Source organism: Abrus precatorius, unplaced genomic scaffold (assembly GCF_003935025.1).
Source record: "Abrus precatorius isolate BTA unplaced genomic scaffold, Abrus_2018 Scaffold9, whole genome shotgun sequence".
Taxonomy (NCBI): Eukaryota; Viridiplantae; Streptophyta; class Magnoliopsida; order Fabales; family Fabaceae; genus Abrus; species Abrus precatorius.
The window spans coordinates 25,703,098-25,725,517 of NW_020874439.1; the positions used below are offsets into that span (position 1 = coordinate 25,703,098).

A 22,420-nucleotide genomic window follows, 5' to 3' on the forward strand; every position below is an offset into this window, starting at 1 on the left:
ATTTTTTATAAATTTTAAAATATATTTAATATTTTTAAATGTTCTCTCACTTATAAGTTGCTTACTTTACTAATTCATATTAGTTTAAACCAATTTTTTATTTAAAAATTCTTAAACAAAATTACTTTTGAATACTATTTTTCTTTTTTTTCTCTTAAAATTAATTATCAAATAAAGCCTTAAAGTAAAATAAACAAAAGTATTGTAAAAAAAAATAAATTAGTTAACTTGTTTATCCTTCATTGGTGTTTCTCATGAAGACCATGGACCAAGTTTGGTGACATGCTTCACTAGTAATTACTATTGGTATTGAAAAAACAATCTTAATTTAAATTTAATTTTTTATTATGACTTATTTTTAATTATAAAGAATTGATCTTTTAAATTTAATTTTAATTTTTTAATAAAATTTAAGTATAAACTAACATGAGTTAATAAAGTATGCGATTCATGAATGAGTAATATTTTTAAACCATTAGATATATTTAAACTATTTAAATCTTCAACTTGTAACTTAATAATATTAATTTTTATATATTTATCATTTAATTTTTTATAAAAATTTATATAAAAAAATTAAACTTTTAAAATTTGTTATTTTATATATTTAAAATTGTTATCTTTTATCTTTAAAATTTGTAAACTTTTTCAAACTGCATCTTAGGTGTATCATCTATCTAAGTGATAATTTTAAAAAAATATGCACAAATATAATTTTAATTTATAATAAAAAAATTTAGTAAATAAAATATTACATGTCATTTTAGATTTTTAAATTTTTCACAAATCTTATGTATAAAGTTTATGATTTTTAAAATTTAAATTTTCATATCTACTCTCATAATTTCAATTTACCATAAAAATGAACATTCATATTACTAGATTATTTAATGTCATTTTAAATCTTTCTTATGTCTTCCACATACATTGTACTATTTATTTCATATAATTTTTGTAAATTTTGCTTAAATCATGTTTTTCTCACTTAAACAAAAGATAAGAAAAAAATGGTTCATTGGATAAATATTGCTTAAGTAGTCACTAATTCATTTAAATCATACAAAATATTATAATATTTGTATAAGCAAATAAAATTTGACTTAAATTATCATATATTTGTTTAAACTAAATTATTATAACTTAAGCGTAATTAACTTAATTTAAACTAAAATAATAACTTAAAAGAATATTAACGAAATTTGTATATTTATTACCATATAAAATTAGCTAACTTAAAAAAATTATAAAAAAATAATTTTTTTATATTTTTTAGCATTCAACCACATATCTTAAGAATATTAATAAAAGTTGTATTATATTATTATATTTTTTAATTAATTAATAATGTAAAAAAGTTATATTAATAATATATTAAAATAAAAAATATCAAATAAAGGAAATTAATTGGAAGGAAATAAACACCACAATAGTAATATAGTATCGAAAATTTACTCACATATTAACATGAATAAAATTAAAAATAGAAAATGAATTTTTTGGGAGAAAGCAACACGTGCCAAAATCAATTATTGGTCACATTGCCAAAAAAAGACGGAGAAGCTTTGCATTACAGATTACACTTAGCTGAGGCCAAATCTGGTGTGGGCCACCACGTCGTAGAGTCATTCAACTACCGACCAAATATGTTCACGTTGACGCCGAATCTTCAACACTCGGTTCGCACACTACGCGCCTACCATTCTATCGGTGCATCGCTCTTGGTTCAACCGCCAAGTGTCCATGCCTTAAAACTACACCGCCGCACACTGGATCCTAGGCTGCCTCCAGGGTATATATCTATTTCGAGCATGTCTTGCGATAAAATAAAACTGAAGAAAGCAGAATTGAGTTCGTTCTGCGAGAAATGGAAAAAGAAGAAGGTGAGTTTCATTCAGCAAAATAAAAAGGAGAAAATGTGTTTGCATGCTGAGAAAATTAAATAACCAACACAGAATAAAGGAAAAGAGTGACTTCGAGTTGTTCAGATTTTTTTTTTTTTGGTCATTTTGTCTCGGCTATTGCAAATGAGGAGATGGAGACTTAGGAGCTGAGAGTTTTTCTGTTTTGCGTTATTTGGTTCATTTGTAGTTTGTTGTGTAGGGATTTGTGCAGTTTGTTAAGGTATGTTTCGTTTGTTTGATGTTTGCAGTGTTTGAGTTTCTCGGATGCGTTCCTCTTCTGCAGAGGATTCCTAGCTCGTCTGTGAGGAAGATATCTGAAGTTGTGGTTGCCAAACACTACGGTAATTGTTCCTGTTTTTGAATTGAAATAATGCTTTTATGCTGCAGCTTCAGTTGGAGTCGCATTGTTGTTACCCAAATTTCACGGAATTACCTGAAAATGTAGAAAAGTACGAAGTGGTTGCGGAAACCTACAAAACTGCAACGCTACACAGTTGTAATTGTGGTTGTGGACTGTAATCTTAAACTGTGGAATTGGATTTCTTGCAATGAATTATCTGAAAATATGTTCGTAGAATTGTTATTCAAATTTTCATTTACATGCTCTTATATTCATCCTATGCTAGTTAATGGAGTCTCTACTCTCTTTTTTTAAATTATAGTATTTAAAATTGACAAAGGCTGACCAGTGCCTTAAGGCGCTAGTTAAGGAACCAAAAGTGGAATTTTTTTGTCATAAAACATAATAAATACACTTCTTCCTGTGATTTTCAATGCAGTCCAACATAAATTCTAATAAAAACTTACCATTTTCAATTCCTTAACACTGGTTAGTTAGACCCTTTAATATTTAGGATTGTGACAATCAATGGAAGGATACATGCATTAATATTTTCAATTCTCCATTGATGGATTCTGGTGTAGAGCCTGGAGAGTATGTTGCTCGTGAGGGTGAACCTGGGGATGGCGTATACTTCATATTGGATGGAGAGGTATGTTTATATTCTCATGCTACAGACCTTAGAGAAACAAAAACAGACTGGCAGGTTTCATTGGATTGCTTGTGGATTTGTGTAGGGCAGTTTTGATAACACTGCACTGATCTTAAGGCAAATATAATGGTGTAGAATTGGAGAGACATCTGTTGCTACTATTATTTGTCTACTGCTCTCATCTCCAACTTAATTTTTTCTTATTTTCTTAAAATGTCTGCTATAGAATATTTTAGTTAAAATTGTTATTCATTGCTTGTAGGCTGAGGTTGTTGGATCTGTCAGTACCAATGATGAAAATCGCCCGGAGTTCCAATTGAAAAGATATGATTATTTTGGTTATGGTAGTAAACTTCATTTATGCCTCAAATTGCATGTTTGTTTAAGATTTTCTTTCATTGCGTAGGCCACATGCTTGTCTGGTAGTTTATGTCATCATGGTTTGGTTAATCTTAATTATTTTCTTCTGCACTGTTAAGTATATCGATTAGTTCAACTTTGTCTAACTATACTTGGTTTCTTTTCTTGAAAGCATTGGTCTTTCTGGGACTTGGTTGCTTAAAGTTAACTGGAAAAGGGTTGACTAGTTATTAGTTGCCATAATTTCTTCAGTACTTCAGTCTCTGTTCTATTATTTTGCGATACCACAAATGCTTAGGATTTTGCCACTGTAACTGATATGTTTCTTCTCTGTTAACCTTTTTCTTTGGGTTAACTGGGATATTCATTTTCCAATTATACCTATGGTCCTGTTCAAAATTGGTGTACATAAGCTTTCATTTTTGTCTTGAGTTATGTTCTGTCGTTAGAGACATAATAATAATGTGAACTTGCAAATTGCAGGTTTGTCAAACACAGTTCACCAGGCAGATGTTGTTGCTCTGTCTAAGGTGCACTTTTAGTTTCTTACCCTTTTGCTTTCAAAATGTCAAAACCTCAGGTTGAGTATACATGCAATCACCTGAGATGCACTTAAAATGAAATAATTTATTTACTCCTGTGGTTGTTTTTAATGTTTGCTGTGGCAGCTGACATGCTTCGTGCTGCCCAATGAGCACTCAACACTGATGCAGCCGAAGTCTATCTGGAGTGCAGAAAATTGTGTTGAGACATGCTCACCTGTGGAGAATATTTTGCATTTAGAACCCATAGAGGTGCTCCTAGTATACATCATTAATTTGATTATTGAATTCTTCTTGTTGAAGTGTTTACATAGTAAGGCTTTTATGGACTGATTTTTTGCACAAGAAAAATAATTGTATGCTTTTATGTGAGAAACTGCCTGCTTACATGCATATGGTGAAAGCTAAGAAATTGAAAAGAAAGGGAGAAAAGGAAAGATCATACAGCTCTTTAAATATCTTTGAATATGAATAGATATATGATTGCGATTAGAATAGGGCAAAAAGAACTAGTCTGATGTGGTCATCCTGATTAATCTTTGATAGCAAGTAGCATTGTGGTGCACTGATTGATACATATTGGTCTATCTTTGATGGTATGTAGTAATATCCAGGAATTCATCCTTATAGCTCTTTCTTATTTTCTTTGGAAGGTAGATGTCTTCCAAGGAATAACCCTTCCAGATGCTCCTAGATTTGGGAAAGTGTTTGGGGGACAGATGATTGGACAGGTATGATCATGCTGCTTTATCTTCCATGTTAAAGCATGCTACTCATTTCAGTGGTTCATTATATACATAGATTAATTACTGGAATATGTAACATGCAGGCACTGGCTGCAGCAGCAAAATCTGTTGACTGTCTTAAGGTTGTTCATAGTTTGCATGCCTATTTTATTCTAGTGGGGGATTTAAACAGTAAGTATGTTTAATAACTTGGCTTTGCTGACAATGCTCTGGATGTGACTTCCCTTTCTATTTCTTTTTACTTTTCTTGTGATGAGATGTATCCTATTGCAATAGATATGCCTAAGACTTTGTCTTTAGTTGATATTTTAAGAATGATCCTCTCCTTGATAAATGCTACTTCAGATCCCATTGTCAGCTTGTCTGTACTAGTCCGCATGTTTGTTTTGGTATTGTATCTTCAACTTTTTATCCTTTGCTTAAATGTTGTGCACTGAGAAACTAGACAAATGAGTTGATAATCCAAAAGAACCAAAATTATAGTAAAGTTGTGAATAAAACAGGTGATCATTTTTTAAGTCTTTGTAGGTCGTTAGCTAAGCCTATTTAATCCATGCTTTCATGTAAGTTACATTGCCATTATGTCATAATGAATGATAGATTGAGTAATCTTTTGTAAGTTAGTTTTTGTGTTGGTTTTCTATAGTTTCTGCTGGAGAGTAGATCCTATAGTTTCTGTCGTTTAGGATAATTAACTTTTCAGAACATCATATAATATATTCTTTATGATCAATCTGAAAATGTCCCATCTGAATTCTGTTCTTATCATATTAATCCCACATTTGTACTGTAAATTTATTTATATCACCTTAGCTTATGATAATAAACAAATTATAAATAATATAAACATTTCTTTTCCAGTGCCAATTATATATCAAGTTCACCGTCTCCGTGACGGAAAGAGCTTTGCTACACGGAAAGTGGATGCAATTCAAAAGGGGAATGTCATATTCACTTTGCTGGCTTCATTTCAGGTAATCTATATTCTTCTAGACTTGAAAGAATCTAACTTTTTAGTAATTATTTTAGTTTATTTAGCTGTGAATCTAGCCATATTTGTGCTCTCTCTCTCTCTTATATTTTTATTTGATTATTCTATTTAATGGAATATAGTCTATAACACCAAAATTTAGTACTACATAGTTACCTTCTAGCTTAACAATTTAGATTTGTACAACCAGGAATAAAAAGATGTAAAGCCCATTCAGAAGAACACCTGATATACTGCAGCTATATAGCACCCCTATCATTAATTACAGCAAGGCTAGATGATAGAACACAGGGAAGCAGAGGAGGGCTCCCTTGTGGAATTCTGGAATCAAAATTATTTATATTTACTCGGATTAGGACATGATATATTTTTAATTTATTTAACTTGGGGAAAAAGGATATCATTGTTCATGCATTTGTATTACCTATAATGAAGCTACTTTCTCACTTACATGTATGGTAATGTCTGGCTGTTTGGTATCTATTTCTAAATGACAGAGTGGGGTATTAAACAAAAATGAAATTTGGACATCTCATGACCTCATAGACTTGATTGAATAGTTGAGCTTTGTAGATTTTTTTAAGGCAGTTTTTTACAAACTGATACCTTCCTGCCTCTGCCTGATTTTTTTGGTCTAGACCAAACATAAAGTATTTGTTTGTTGGCTTGGCTGGAAGTGAACAAGGTCAACATCACCTAGCCTAAAACAAGAAAGTAAAAATAATGATATTTAACTTGATTAACTATTTGAGTATATGTTGAGTAGGAGATGCAGGAATCATTTCCACAAAAAGAAGCTGTAATATTCTGAACTGTTACAATGCTAAGTAAGACTTCTGCCAGGGTTCAAGATTCGGTTGGATGGTCAAAATAAGGGGAAAGAAATTAGTTCAATTACATTAAAAATTTAAAATGTATATTTTCTTCTTCCTTGATTAGTTTTCCTTTGTCTATTTTTAGTTTTTTTCATGACTGCAAAACATAATATAGCTGATGTAACTTTGTGTTGGCTGTTGTAAGTGTAACTGTGACATGTTGTTTTAACACCTATAATCTAGCTCAAGTGAAGGAATTCTGTTCTGAATTCAGAGACACTTTATCATTGTTATTTTCTTAATTGATAGAAGGAAGAATCAGGGATGTACCACCAGGAAGTAGCTATGCCATCTGTCCCGGCTCCAGATATGGCAAGATACAAACTTATGTTCATTATGGATTTTTGTTACTGTGAATTTCAAATTATTAATATTTTTTAATCTGTTACTTATAGCTTCTGCCAATGGAAGAGTTACGCGAGAGACGTCTTACTGACCCTCGTTTACCAATGTAAGATTTTTTGTGAAGAATAACTTGGTTGATGCAATATTGTTCTATATGACTATATTTGTTTGTTTTCGTTTATCTTTCATTGTATATTGTTGTGTTTGTTTATTATGAAACAGGCATGGCATCTCTTCTACTTTATCATAATGTATTTACCAGGACTATAGGAAGGCTACACATGAAAGTAAATTGTGTTTCTTGTCTGTTGGGATTTGGGTTATTCAATAGGAGAAACCCACATCCCAATAATCCATCCTTGCTTATTCTAATTATGTTGAAACCTGGGTCTCCAGGTTAAAGTGCCTAGTCCTTGATCACTGTGGTGTATCCTTGGGGATGAAACCAAAAGAACTTTTAACCTATGGAAAGTTAATTTTCTAAGTATTACTTGTCTAAGTATTTTACTAGCTCCCTTGTTTGTGTACGAATAACCACATACTATTACATTAAGTTTCAAAGTATAATGACTGAAAAGGCAATATATGATAATGTAAGGAAAAGACAACCCTTGCTTTGTACTTGCACATTGAATCACAAGGGTATATTTAGCACACGATATATTTGTCCTTCAGTAAATAATATCACTGGATTTCTAGTTCTAGGACACTTTCACCATTCAGATTAAATAGGTTAATCTTCTATTGCCTTCAGCTAGAGTTGTTGAGCTACTCCTGCTTCAGTTTTTGTTGCTTTTTTGTAAATCAACTAAAATTACTGCTTTTCCACTATTTTATTTTTTTCAACTGTGATGAATGAGTAAGTGTCTAGTTGAAGGATTTTCATGCCCATGTTTTTGTTTTGCTTAATCATCCCAATACATATTCAAAGTGAAATATGCCTAAATCTTACATAAAGCTTAGGCCATTTTCTTAAAGACGTTAATTGAAAATCTGAAATACCAAGTGCTAATAAGTAATTATTAGATTGGTGTATAAACACTCATTTCAAGGATATCTTGCCTCAATTCAGAACTGTATACGTTTGATGATTAGATTTTCTTCTGAAAGGAGTTTTCTATCCTTAATAACAGTGTAGAGACTCGGAAAAAAGATATTTTCTATTTCAATTCTCAATTGACAACTGTAAAAAATATCTCTGGAATCTTTTTAAGTATTGACATGAAATAGGCTTCACTATTGTGAGAGAATAAGCCTGGTGAAGAGAGTATCACAATCTTTATAACTTTTCATTTCGTGAAAAATGAAAATAATGAAAACTTAAAATCTGTTTGGTTTGAGAAAACCTTTTTAAAGCTCTTGTTTCAATCATAACTACAAAAATGTCTTGTTTTCACTTTGTTTATTGTTTTCAAATGTTTGTATAGGAAACAACAAAATGCTTTAACCATTTCCTATGAAACATTTAAAAACAAGAAACAAAGTGAAAATAAAATGCCACTTTTATCAGTAGTGGTGAAAATAGGAAATGAAAACATAATTTTACCCCCAAACCTAACAGGCCATTAAACAAAAATTTTCCTGTAAAACTTGATTTTGCATTCCTTGATTGAAAAATACAAGACAATGGGGTATATGATTTTCAGGTTTCTGTATCAGTATTTGTACAAAAAATAAGGTTTTTGTATCAGTATCACAAAACTAAAGAGTCCTGGTTAATGATTGATCCATGTTACACAGTCGTCCTTGGGATGCTCTGAGGACTCTGTCTTAGATGTACAATTTCTGACAGAATATTATTTTAAGCTTTTGAATACTTGTGCACAATCAACACTGAACAATTTTTTACAGTGCTTTTATTTGGAGTTCTTTCATATTTACATTATGGTAAAATGTAAGGACGTGTCTTTTGGCCAAAGGATGTAAATGTTGATTAGTCTGCATGATGATTTTCTGTACCGTAATGATGAATTTGTTGCCTCAGAACCTACCGGAGCAAAGTGGCTACAACTCAATTCATCCCCTGGCCCATAGAGATACGGTTCTGTGAATATGAACTTTCAACAAATCAGACAAAATCCCCTCCCAGGTTAGCCTGAGGCTCTATGTTCAATTTTTTTGCCTAGTTTTATACCGAGCATTTACGCAATGAACTGGTTAGAAAGTTTTGAAAGGAAATGGAAGGGTGCTCGACCCTTCTCCCTCTTGTCTCCCAATCATTTTTCCGAACATAATTAATGTCTTCTGTTTTGAATGATACATATTCTCTGAATCCGTTTAAATATTGAATGCAGTTTGAGATACTGGTTTAGAGCAAAGGGAAAACTGTCAGATGATCAAGCATTGCATAGGTACATATCTTCTATTTAGTTTGGATGTGTCTGGTCCTTGAGTGTTTTAGCAGAATTGCCTTTTTAATGATAACTTTTACTGATGTGCCAAAGCCAATGCTAGCATGCCTTGGAGCCCTGTGAAGCTGTGTCTGAATGCATGTAATTCTAGAGCTACTTACACAGTTTTTGAGTTTTGTTAAAATCAATGTCTTGTCACTTAAAAACTTTTATCCCGAGTAAGGATTAGTTGGGAGAGTTTGAAGAAATGGAGATTGCTGAAAATCTGGTAGTACCAAATGCATCTATTTTGAACCTGCATTTCTGGTTACATAGATTGTCTTCGAGTAGCAATCTGCTCACTTTGGCATGCTTTACAATATAATTTTTTTTTTCCCAATGGTTGAAGTCAAGAAGTGGTATTGTTCTTGCATTTCATTTGTTTTTTGTTCCTTGTATTGAAGGTGCGTGGTGGCATATGCTTCAGATCTAATATTTCTTCAAGTAAGTTTGAATCCCCACCGTGAGAAGGGCTTCAAGACACGTTCTGTTAGTCTGGACCACTCGTAAGTATCTCAGTCCTACTGATGGCATGAGAAATAGTAATTTATATGTTAACATCATAACATGAGAGGCATGCGCAACAAGTCTTCAAGATATGAATTTGCTTTCTTGTTTTATGTTTAATTCTTTTTGAATTTTTATTTCAGTTTGTGGTTTCACCGATCCTTAAGAGCAGATGAATGGGTGCTATTTGCAGTGAGTTTCATATTAGTTTCATTCTTGTTTCTCATGTTTAATTTTGGGGAAATTACAGCGCAGGAAATTTTGATAAAAATATTCAGTCATCCATTCACCAATTAAATCATTATTCCATAATTGTTACTCATTCATCAGTTGAATGGTTTAAAGTTAACTTATTTTCTATTTTGTTACTTTACTTTTGTTTTTGTTTATTTAATTGTAAATTCAATTTGCTCTGCAGATCTTTACGCCTTCAGCCTATAATGCTCGTGTCTTTGTCACAGGCCAAATGTTCAATCAGAAGGGAGAGGTAAATGGTGACCAAATTTTATCAATTTCGCTCATTCCCTGTTTAACTTTGTCTTATAGTGTGCTAATCTGTTAAACTAGCAGCTTCTTGTATCATTGGTTCAAGAAGGACTAGCCAGGAAAATTAATCCCGGAAATTCAGCCATCAAATCCAAGTTGTGAACTGCTGAAAACTTCACAGGACCTATGGCCTGCGTTTTTCTTTTTCATTGTTTTTTCTTTCTTTACAATTTTGTTGGTCTGAATGGTTTAATTATGGAATTTGCCCTGTAATGCAAAACTGCTAAAGGTTTTATTAGGATGCAATATTTATCCAAACAATATGCAGAAAACAAAACCCAAATAATTTTTTTCACCTGATTATGGAGATTGGAGGACAAAATATTACTGATTGACCTGTAAATGCTCCGAGAATAATCGTCTAAATGTGATCATTCTACTGCATGTTATTCCTCGTTAACATAATTTTTGGATCTGATGAATTCTGCAATTTTTAGTGAAAAATTGATTTTGCATAAAATTAAATGAGTAATTACTGGTAATTTTGACTAAAGGGATGTTCGTGAAAGGAGTTTTAGAGGGAAAAAAAAGGATAAAATTTCTATTTTAAATAAATATATTTAAAATTAATATTTTTTATAATAAAATATAAAAAAATTTAATTTAAAATTAAAATTTATGTCATTCTCTCCTTTCTCTTTTAAAATCTTACTTATGAGAAGTTTGAAATTTTATATGAAAAAATCATAAAAATTTTATAAATATAAGTATTTAAAAAATAAAAAATTTATATAAAGTGATAAGGCAAATTTTATAAATATAAATATAATTATTAATAGTAAATCTGAAATTTTATATAAGAAATAAGGAAAAATTAACTAAAAAATTTTATCTTTACAATTTAAAACAAGATTAATAAAAAAAATGTCTGTAAAAAGTAAAATCATGAATTGCATTCTTAATTATTGGTATAATTTGTACTTACTTTTTTTAACTTTATTTTAAATTATTAAGATAAAAAAATTTATTTAATTTTCTAAATATAAAAAAATAATATTTTCAATTTCAAATTTTTGAAAAACTTAAAAAGAAAATCCTCTACGAAATGCCCCTAACGATAAACAAATGCTTTACAATTTATATAAATTAATAAATGTGGCGGTTCGTTAATACACTCTAGTATTTTTAATAGAAGTGTTTTTTTTAATTATTTTATTTTATTTTTCCATTAAAATAAATTTATTTTATCATAATAGTTAATAAAATTAATCATTTTCTTAAAATATATGCATTAGTATTATCTCAAATTTGTATATAGATATATAAATACAAAAACATTTTTATTCTCTCATAAGTTGTAAGACAAATAAAAAAAAAAATCAAGACAGTACTGGTTAAAGATCAGTTAGGATGAATTTAAATGCAGAAAGTACTTATTCATGGAAAGATATATTTTTAGGGATTTGTATTATTTATTCTTAAAAACTGACAGAAGAAATTATTAAAATGTTAAGCATCATACTCATAATATATTTTAAAAAATAGAAAAAAAAAGATGGTAAAACAGTATTTTTAATAATTTTTTTATTAAATATAAATTTTATCAATCAAAATTTTTAATTTAAATTTTTTATAGAATATATTAAATCTATAAAATTTCACACAATTAAAATTTTAATTGATATTTTTATTGTCATATTATATTTTAACAAATAATATATTTTTTAAAATATCAGTAAATAGTTACTATTAAATAAAATATTTACAAAACTTTTAATTCTGTAAACTTTATATCAATAATTTTCATTATAATGTTATAATAATCAACGATTATATTGATAAAATTTATTTTTTATAAAAAAATTACTAAAAATATCATTTTATTAAGTTTCACAGACAATATCATTTCATCTTAACCTTATTTTATATAAGTTTATATATATATATATATATATATATATATATATATATATTATCAATATAAAATTTTTAATATTATCAAATAATTAAAATATATAATAAATACACTTTTTAAAATTAATTATTATAAAAATTAAATTTTTTTGTTGATATAGTAATTTATTATTAAATAATAGTATACAAATCATTTTGACATAATTTTATCAATATTTATATTATAAATAAGAGTTTACTAATTTGAAAAGTATAGCTACTTTTTAACACAATTCATAATGTGTATATTTTAGAATTAAAATGGATTAAAAATCATATGTAAAGTATATTATTCTAAAATAAATTTTTTATCAATATTTTTGTTAATTTTATTTTAAATTTAGAAACTTAAGTTGTTACTAAACTTTTCTTTATTTTCTTATATAAATTTTTATATTTTTTGTGAATATATATTTTTACATTTATAAAAAATTTTAATTTTTTTATGTTTTCAAATTTGAAATTAACTTTTAAGAGTCTTGTCTCTTAAATTTTTAACATTCAATTCAAAATTTTTTAACACTAGACAATAAAAATATTATTTAAAAATAAAATCATTTAATTTTATTAAATCTTTATCCTTTTGATAGATACTATTTATAATTTTAGAATTAAATCAAAATATTTTTAAAAAATTTATTATTTTATAAAATATAAATAATATTAAATTTTGTTCATTATTTATTAAATTATATATATATATATATATATATATATATATTATAAAATGAAACATCTGTACAGCTTACTAAACTAATTATATTCAAAATTAAACGATCCAGATATTCGTTTTTATTAATCATTCAATGGGTAGAGTGATATATAAAATTTTCTCTTGATTATACATTAATATTGTAATATCTGCTGGATTAAAAACTTTCTAGTTTGAACACGATTGGGTTGCATATAACCACAATTAAAATAGGATTTTATCTGATCTGCATAATTAAGGAAACTTTAATTTAAATAATATAGTAGTTTATATTTACAAATTAATTCATTAATCTGACAATTTAAACGATTTTAAGTAACATAAAATATCCTAACATTAATTTGATGAATTCTTTTAACTACATTAATTGTTAAATATTTAACTCATTAAAACATCATTAAGAATTGATTATTTGCTACCTATTTAATTTAACTAAGATTTCAAATTCAAATATTGTGTATAAAAAAATCTATTACTTTCTTTAAACAATATTCGTGATTTAATTTAAAAAAGCCCAATTAATTATTTATAATATGCTGACAACATTTTAAACAATAAAAAAGATAGATATTCAAGTAAATTTTTATTTATAATAATGATTATACAATATTGCATGAAAATAATAAAAATAAAGAATAAGAAAATATTATTAAAAAAGGATTGTAATAAAATAGAAAGTGATTATACAATATGCTGACAACATTTTAAACAATAAAAAAGATAGATATTCAAGTAAATTTTTATTTATAATAATGATTATACAATATTGTATGAAAATAATAAAAATAAAGAATAAGAAAACATTATTAAAAAAGGATTGTAATAAAATAGAAAGTGATGTTCAAATGAAAAACTGAACAACAAAATCTTATCCTTTATGTATATAAAAAGAAGGCTCTGTAAACTGTGTCACATACCAATTCCTGAAATGTGCAACATTCACTTTTCTGTCCAAAGTATTAATTAGTTTTTACAACTTTTTCATCAATAAATATGAAAAATATAAATAATTGTGTTAATTTTAACATTTATTATGCTAATTAATTAATTAGTTTTTTTTTAACTTAAACACATCAATAAACTCATGTATGTTCATTAATGCAACCTTTAGGAATGGCTTTAAATGTTTAAAAATAATAAAATTATATTGAGAAAGTAAGTATTTATTATTTTAGAAATATAAAAGGGTAATAAAAAAATTTTAATTAAAAAAAATTTTGAATGCGTAAAATTAACTTTAAGAGTTGATTACTATTTAATTATGTAAATAAAAAGGTGGTTTTTCTGTATGGAACCATCTCATACGACGCCATTTAAGACATTCGTTTTCTACCTAAATTATTTATTTTACAATTTTTCTCATCAATAAATAATTAAAATATACATAATTGTTTTGATTTTGGAAATTATTAAAGTAATCAATTAACAATTTATTAACATAAACCAATTAATAAAATTATGTAGGTTAATTAATTGCTTTATTAGTTGAATTTATGCATTGCATATTTTTGGAAATCGTGAACACATTAATTTTTTTTACAAATAATCTAAAAAATAAATATATGGTAAAATATTACATAAAATAATCACAATGTTCTCTGTCAACTATTGATTATTTTCTTAATATTGCTTTATGTTATGTCCAAAACATCAAATAAATACAAAAACAGAAATAAAACAAAAAATAAATAAAATTACCACTATAGTAATTAAGGTAAATGCATTACTTTATTGACAAACATATATTTGGTATATCATTTAATAAATAGATCGCAATTTATTTTCTACAAAAATAAGTTTTAATTCCTTCCTACAATGGATAGACAACAAAATCTTTTCATTTCTTATCTTAGTATATATATAGGTCTGTGTGTCTGTTTGTATGTAAAGAAATCATATTATTATCAAACAAAAAGGAAGAAAGCTTCCTACTACTCAAATAGAAAACATAAAAATGTGTTCAAAATATTTGTTTCTGTTTTGCTTACTAGTTTGTATTGCAGAAGCACTGCCTGAACAAAAAAGTTTCAATGTAATAGACTATGGGGCAATTGCAGATGGCAAGACAGATAACACTGAGGTAAACATGTTCATTTCCTCCATTCAAAGTCTTTCTTTTTTCTTGGGCTAGAATCATTTTTATTTACTGAATTATCTATTAAAAAAAAGGCATTTTTGAGTCTTACAATATTGTTGTATCACAAAAGATCATTTAATTAATGAAACCTTTTTTTTTTCTTTCTCTTTTCCTTACAAATTGGTTTTATTGAGTTAACTAATATGTTAATTACCCTTTTGTAAATTGAAGGCATTTTTGAAAGCATGGAGTGATGCATGCAATTGGGATGGAAATGCATCAACATTTTTTATCCCAAAAGGAACTTTCATGCTCAAAAGCGTTGTATTTAAAGGTCCATGCAAGAGTTGGAGTGTCTTCCGCATTGAAGGTGTTCTCAGGGCTCCAATTGATCCATCTTTGTTCACTGATAAAAAATGGTTAAACTTCAGATATGTTGACCATCTAAGTGTTAATGGAGGTGGCACACTGGATGGTCAAGGATCTGCCACTCGACAAATATGTAAAAACAATCCAAAATGTCAAACTCTTTTTACGGTACGTGTTTTCCTAAATCAACTTTTTCAATTCAATCAATTTCATCAAAAACTTTGTTTTAATCTTAGTTTTTTTCACTATTTTACCAGAATAAAATGGAAATGAATGTGGTGATAATTAATATTAAGGAATGGAAAACGTTTTTAGTGATTTTTTTTTTGGCATATGATAAGGAAGCTGATTATAGAATTACAAATAAAAAATATTAAATTGTGTTATTAATTCGTTTTTATTATTATTTTAATGGACCTTCTGTCTGTTTTTCAATAAAAAAAAACATTTGATTTGTTAACTAGTATCCTTTAAAGCAGTTGCTAACGACACTTCTTCTCTTTGTGTTTTTAGGATTTATCACCTCTATATAAGTGTATAATTGAAAAAAAAAATCTTGAATTTCTAAAATACAAAAATTGAAACATAAAAAAAATTTCTATTAAAATTAACTCTTAGGATGAATTTTAAGTATCTATAATTGACAAGTTTTTATTAAGGAAATCATTTATTATATTAAAAATGCAAAAATATTAATAAATACTTTTATTTTTAACAAAAACTACCACTTTTAGATATTTAAATAAGCACTAAAATTTAATGTTAACATTTTCAATAAAAAATTAATAAAATGTGAAATTAAGGTAGCAGCATTTTAACTTAAAGATATGAATGCATCATCATAAAACTTTATAGGATAGACAAACGTTACAACCTAATGTTCTTAGCTGACTTATATTAACATCTTGTTTTGTGGAAACATTTGATCAGACTATGGAATTTGACTTCGTGACCAATGGTTCAGTGGAAAACGTGTATTCTGTTGATAGTAAAGGAGGGCATTTCATAATGTTCGCATGTGAGAACATGACATTCACAAATCTAACTCTATCATCCCCAGTTACAAGTCGTAACACTGATGGTATCAAAATTGGGCATTCAAAAGAGATAAATATAAAAAGTGTGAATATTGGCACTGGTGATGATTGTATTGCTATGATTTCTGGCACAAGAAATGTTCAAATTTCAGATGTGTACTGTGGTCCTGGTCATGGAATTAGTGTGGGAAGCATGGGTAAGAATGATGGAGAAGAAAATATTCAAGACATTGTTATCAAAAATTGCACCTTTAATGGAACTAGTAATGGTCTTAGAATCAAAACATGGGCATCTCCTTTGAAGGAAACCTTGTATGCTTCAAATTTTTCCTATGAAGACATTACTATGAATAATGTGCAACAACCCATTGTTATTGATCAACATTATTGTCCACTGCGTAATTGCGACCCCAAGGTTTGTGCTTCTAAATTTACTTATTTTTTTCTTTTTTTTACAAATTTAAATGAGATAAGAGAATTTTTTTTGCTGTTATTTCTTTCCTCCCTGTGATCATAATAGCACAACAGTTGTACTAGTAAAATTAATTATAAAAACATTTGTTGTTTGGAAACTAAAACTATAATTAATTTTGTTGCAGGAAGATTCATATGTGCAAATCAGCAATGTGACATACAAAAATATTCAAGGAATTGGCAGCACTGATATTGCAGCCAATTTTAATTGCAGTAAAATTAAGCCATGTGAAAACATAATTGTAGAGAACATTAATTTCTGGCGTTATGGTGTCAAGGGAAAAGAACAGACAAATTTTTGCTCTCATGTCCATGGTTCTTCTTATGGCACACAAATTCCCCCATCCTGTATTTAGTGAAACAGCTCTTTTAGCCTGCATTATTTATAAAGGAAAAAAAAGTTGTAGTCTGTTTATATTATGTATACTAAATAAGAAAGACATAATAAATATATGACAAAAAAATGCAAAAGTGATTGAATGGTACATGAATCTCTAATAGCATTTGAGTGAAAAAAATTTCCCTTTCCCTGTTTGAACTTTTTTATCACAATTATATAATGGATCAGGATTCAATGCAGTTAATGCAGGAACTGTATCGTGCAGTTAGGCAAAATTTTACATTTTTATTTAAGCAAAAATGTGTTAACTTAAACAAAAAATACAAATAACGTGACAGAACAGTACAATTACAGAATTGAATCTAAATCCTTATATAATAATCATAGTATAAGAACAAGAAGAGGGAGAAAGAAACTTCTTTTCTCACTACATATTTATAACCTATGGCACAATTTTATATTTTAATATTTTTTTTCTTATTTTATTTGACTAATATGTGTCTTAACTTTTTTTTCTTAGTGTACACTACACAAAAAGTGTCAAAACACATATACTAAGTGTAACAAAGAATAACTTGCAAAATTGTAGACAATTATTGAATAGATAAGAGACTCGATAGATAATAAATTATTCTACGAGTGATTTATGTCAAAGTTATTTTACTTAATTATTCTACAAATATTAAATTTTATTAATCTAACCTTTAAATTAAAGCTTTTTTATTAAATAGGTCAAATTTATAAAAATTCACTGCAAATCAAAAACTAATTTATAAAATATCATAAAAGCCTTGAAGATTGTAGAGCCAAGAGAGCAATTATGTAAAAGAGGAAACATACATCCTACACATAACATGATTTTGAAAATATAAATTTTAAATAATATATAAATGCTTTTACCTAGACAAAAACTTTTATAACACAATTTGTGAAATAAATGTTATAAAAATTAATATGTTGGTCAACAACATAACTGAAAAATACAAAGGACTCTAATACTTCAGTCCACACATAAGAACAAATACATCATAACTTACATTCCAAACTATAACATTATGCCATTACGATTTTGCTAGTAGCATGAAACTTCAGAAATTTACATAAAGTCATAAGTTCAAATCTTGATACTATCGCTGTACCAAGAAAAATATTTATGTACCATTTAATTTTGATCGAGTTCAATAATATTGTGAGATCAATGTAATTTTTAATATAAACTTTGATTATTGTTGTTGTAACATTGATACATGCATCTAGACAGTGTACACAAGAACACAAATAAAAACCAATTTGTACTTCAGATCGACAAGCATTTACAACTAATTACACTGAAATCATATAATAATCCGGGTATAGAAGAACCTATAATCATCCCTCCCAGATTTCCCAAATCACCAACATCAATAACCACAGTGCTAAGCCCTTTCCCAATAACAAAAATTCTTGTACCAACTGCAACAAGATGGCAAGGTGGTCTTGTAAGCAATGGTGATAGCTTTCCAATGGGTATCCATTCACATCTATCTTTATGCCACATCATCAACTTAGCTCCCATACTCTGATCCAAATGAAAAAGGTTCTCATGAACAACAACTGCAGGACCTCTCCATTCTAACACCAAGTCAGTATCTACATGCTTCCATGTGCCACTTGATGGTTCATAAACAGCATATACAGGAGGAGTGACAGGAGATTTGCCACATCGGATGTATATCTTGCCATCGACTACTACTGAATCTTCAATGTCAGAAACAATATTAGGATCTCTATGAGATTTCCAACAATTTGTCTGAGGGTCGTAAGTATCCCAGGAATGAGGATCACTTGAATTAGAAACTATCCCACCAATAGCATATAGTTTTTCATCCAAAACTTCGCAAGCAAAGTAGCACCTGAAAGTTTTTCGTATAAGAAAACAGTGACTTCCACAGGCTAAAATTAAGGCAGGCGAAGACATCATGCAATTTCGATTTTTAATAGCAAAATATAAATGGGTAAAACTGACAAATAAAATATGTACTAGATCATTCTTTGATCATAAATTTGTGAGAGCATGATGCCAAAGTAATTCTTGATTAAACACAAATATTTAAACTTTCACTGCCCTTTCAGGCTTGACAAAAGATCATGTGGAAAGTGGAGGAATAACATGAAACAAAGAAAAAAAATGAAGGGAAATCTTATTTCTAAACAATGTCAAACAAGCCAGGAATAAATCACTAAGATTCTATTCAGATGACAGCATTGGAATTATAGTTCAAAATCGTTTCAATTCCGATTCTTTGGCTTGGGCAAAATATCAGTCTAGATATAGCCATCATTTTTATTCTTCCATCTCCCTGCTTTCCATTTCCATTGACCAAAAAAAGAAAATCAGACAGATCAATGTCATTAGTCATGACAAAGAATTATTTGGATGCCATATACAGACAAAATTCTTTCTTTCCAATTATAATACTAAGTCTGTGGCTTTGTTTCTAGTTTTCTGGTATTGACAATCTTCAAAAAAATTCAAGTAACTGCAAGCAATCTACTGAAAATCTATTATGAAAAATCCTAGCAGATTGGTGGTACTAGAATTCAATTTCTCTTATCTCCTCCAACACTTGCTAACTTAGCTAAGACATCCAGAATCCCAGATATTTACCTAGCAGTTGACATGGAAGCAGCTTCAACCCAAGTGTTCATGGAAGCATCATATGAATAGACCTCATCAGTAGCATCTTCTAACCAGCTACAGCCACCCAATAAGAATAGCTTATTTCCCAAAGCTTCAAAACCCATGCCTTTTCTTTTCATGATGTGAGGTGGAAGCCCATGAACGGGCTTCCAACATCTTCTTGATGAGGTAGGATCCAAAACATAACAACAAATTTGATCAAATTTGTCCCTGCACAAAGCATAGATCCAGGTCTCATCAAGTTTATGCTTTTGGCGATAACAGTGCCACTCTTGCCCGCAAACTAAGTCCCTCCATCTTTTTGAGACACACTTCAGGACTGAATGATATTTTCTATGAATTCTTGCCAAGCACATAAGAGAAATATCATCTGGAAGGCCAGGAATAAGTGAAGCATTAGTGACTTCTACTTCACTGACATCATTTGATGATTCTTTTACATCATCCATTTGCTCCATTGAAAGTCATGCAGAGAAACTGAAAAGAAAGGGAAAATGTCAGTAATGCCCTTGTTGAATCATAATTTCAGTTGCTCTTTCAACTCATTTGTATATATGATGCACAGCAAACATCTAGACACTATGATCGCAAACTGAAACTGAAGTCATGACAGATCCAACCCTCAGTGTTCATACATTCACATTAAGGCCATGCACAATCAAGTTATTTGACCTTTTATATTCAACTTCACTTCAATCAGCGCAATACAAGCCTCACTAAACAGCCTGCAGACTGAAATCACATGCAAGTTGCCCAGCATTTATTAACATATTGAAGAATAAATATTAGCCTCCAAATTGTTTATAGTTTCTAGGTTAAAAAAAACTCCTTGAACCAGCATATATCCATAATTTCTTCACTATACCTTACAGAATGTGAACATGTGGGGCTTTAGCATGATGTAAAAAAGCTTATCACTTATTTTACACAACAAAATTTAAAAGAATACATCCATCGCATGTTGCAAGCGTTAGAATCCAAAACACATAACCACACAGCGAAAGAGTAACAAAGTTCTTTTACCAAACTATATCAAGCACAATACTCTTTCATTTAAAGCATAATATTTTCATCCTATTTAAGGGGCAGAGAAAATCAATGCCCAAGTTACATCTAAATCACATGAGCAAAACATAAGATTGGTTCCCAACTGCCCCTAATCAACCATAAGACAGAGAAACCATATAACTACAACAATCTCATGCCTAATCATTCTCAGTATTACTGTCACAAAAAAATAATCAAAATATAAACTAAAATAAACCCAGTACATCATTTTCTCAAACCAATAACACCCATCTCCATTTTCTTTTCTTCAAAAAGAGCTAAACTAAATGCAAAATCAGAAGCAACTCATTCAAGAACTAAGAAAAAAAAAACGCCTTTACACACACCTTCCCATAAATATAAAATACAATGTAAGCGAAAGAAATCACTGCAATTCCAGATCCAAAAATCAAAAGGGGCACCAAAAATTGCCTGATGGTCGCAAAAGTTTCAAACTTGGAAGTAATGCTGAATAATCAGGTAGATCTAAGCCGGAGATCAAATGAGTAAAAGGGAAATATCAATTTATTTATTTATTTTGTGTTGTCGCGGAAATGAAAATATGAAGGGGACTCACCTGTGACGTGACAAAACTAGGGATTTGTCTCAGAAGTGCACCATACAAAAAAACAAACTCAATACAGTCCAAGACATATTTATAGTTTCTTCCCCAATTTATGAATGTATTAATATTATTAACTTTGAAGTAAGTTTTTATTTATTGGGATAAGAGTTATGCAAAAGAAAAACTAAAGTAAATTTCGAGATTGTTGTTTAAAAAAGAAAGTAAGAATAAATATACAAGCATCCTGTGATTGAAAAAAAAAAACAACAAAAAATATATAATACTTGACTTCCCTTTTACTAATATATTAATTTTTAAAAATAGTTATAACATTCTAATTTTATTTTTATTTACGGTGATATTTTATTATTCAAATTTGTTGTGAAGTTGAGAAGGTTTAATATTTATTCATAACAAATAATAATAATAATTTAAAAAAAAGTTATATTAAAAACCAATAAGACTTTTTATATGGATCTTATTAAAAAAAAAAACCGAAGGAACTAGTGTTTACATGCACTTAAGAATGCGGTATATATATAAATATCTTTTATTTTATGATAATTAGCTTCACATTATTTTTTGCATCATATTTCAATTTTATTATTTCAAGTAATCAGATCAAGTGACGAGTTTGACACCTCAATAATTTATGTGTTTTTAAATCGAGCTGTTATATTTCATATATATTTTTATTATTTTATAAAAATATTAAATAAAATACATTTATTTATTATCTATTTATTTTAAGGTGAATTACCTCGGACATTAAGTATTTTATTTGATAATTTAAATTATGAAGGAATAAACTTAAGTACTTTATTTATTAGTAATAGTAAAGATAAAATTTAAGTAAATATTAATTATATTTAGTATTATTTTTTATTGAAATTGCAATTTCACCTGTCATTAAATTTTACATTGTTTTTTTCAGCACGGGTCTCAAAGATTGTCTGGGTGGTGTAGTTGGTTATCACGCTAGTCTCACACACTAGAGGTCCCCGGTTCGAACCCGGGCTCAGATACTTTTT

At 28.5% G+C, this 22,420-nt stretch overlaps 3 protein-coding genes and 1 non-coding gene across 6 annotated transcripts; 3 read left to right on the forward strand and 1 right to left on the reverse strand.

Annotated features, from left to right (window-relative positions):
- Positions 1–1,739: 1,739 nt before the first annotated feature.
- LOC113849443 (acyl-CoA thioesterase 2-like) lies at positions 1,740–10,423 on the forward strand. 2 transcript variants are annotated; one of them, XM_027479357.1, is made up of 17 exons: positions 1,740–1,880; positions 2,185–2,242; positions 2,826–2,893; positions 3,156–3,237; positions 3,737–3,783; positions 3,922–4,047; positions 4,449–4,526; positions 4,625–4,712; positions 5,403–5,515; positions 6,657–6,719; positions 6,803–6,858; positions 8,737–8,841; positions 9,047–9,103; positions 9,547–9,648; positions 9,793–9,841; positions 10,068–10,136; positions 10,220–10,423. In XM_027479357.1, exons 1-17 carry the CDS (start codon positions 1,809–1,811, stop codon positions 10,295–10,297), a joined length of 1,311 nt encoding a protein of 436 aa, XP_027335158.1. In that variant the 5' UTR covers positions 1,740–1,808; the 3' UTR covers positions 10,298–10,423. The 2 variants fall into 2 exon arrangements, with proteins under 2 accessions (XP_027335158.1, XP_027335159.1); XM_027479358.1 differs by having other exon boundaries at positions 1,839–1,880; positions 2,150–2,242.
- Positions 10,424–14,754: 4,331 nt separating this feature from the next.
- Positions 14,755–17,113, forward strand: LOC113851099 (exopolygalacturonase-like). Its single transcript, XM_027481584.1, has 4 exons — positions 14,755–14,880; positions 15,109–15,414; positions 16,177–16,698; positions 16,883–17,113. The coding sequence occupies exons 1-4, from the start codon at positions 14,755–14,757 to the stop codon at positions 17,111–17,113; spliced, it is 1,185 nt and encodes a 394-aa protein (XP_027337385.1).
- Positions 17,114–18,336: 1,223 nt separating this feature from the next.
- Positions 18,337–21,438, reverse strand: LOC113850398 (F-box/kelch-repeat protein SKIP4). Of its 2 annotated transcripts, none has more exons than XM_027480935.1 (3): positions 21,402–21,438; positions 19,745–20,254; positions 18,337–18,989 (listed from the first exon to the last, which is right to left on the reverse strand). In XM_027480935.1, the coding sequence occupies exons 2-3, from the start codon at positions 20,233–20,235 to the stop codon at positions 18,395–18,397; spliced, it is 1,086 nt and encodes a 361-aa protein (XP_027336736.1). In that variant the 5' UTR covers positions 20,236–20,254; positions 21,402–21,438; the 3' UTR covers positions 18,337–18,394. The 2 variants fall into 2 exon arrangements, with proteins under 2 accessions (XP_027336736.1, XP_027336737.1); XM_027480936.1 differs by lacking the exon at positions 21,402–21,438 and adding an exon at positions 21,247–21,368.
- Positions 21,439–22,340: 902 nt separating this feature from the next.
- Positions 22,341–22,414, forward strand: TRNAV-CAC. The gene has a single exon. It is a non-coding gene; the product is annotated as a tRNA-Val (tRNA).
- The last annotated feature ends 6 nt before the right edge of the window (positions 22,415–22,420 follow it).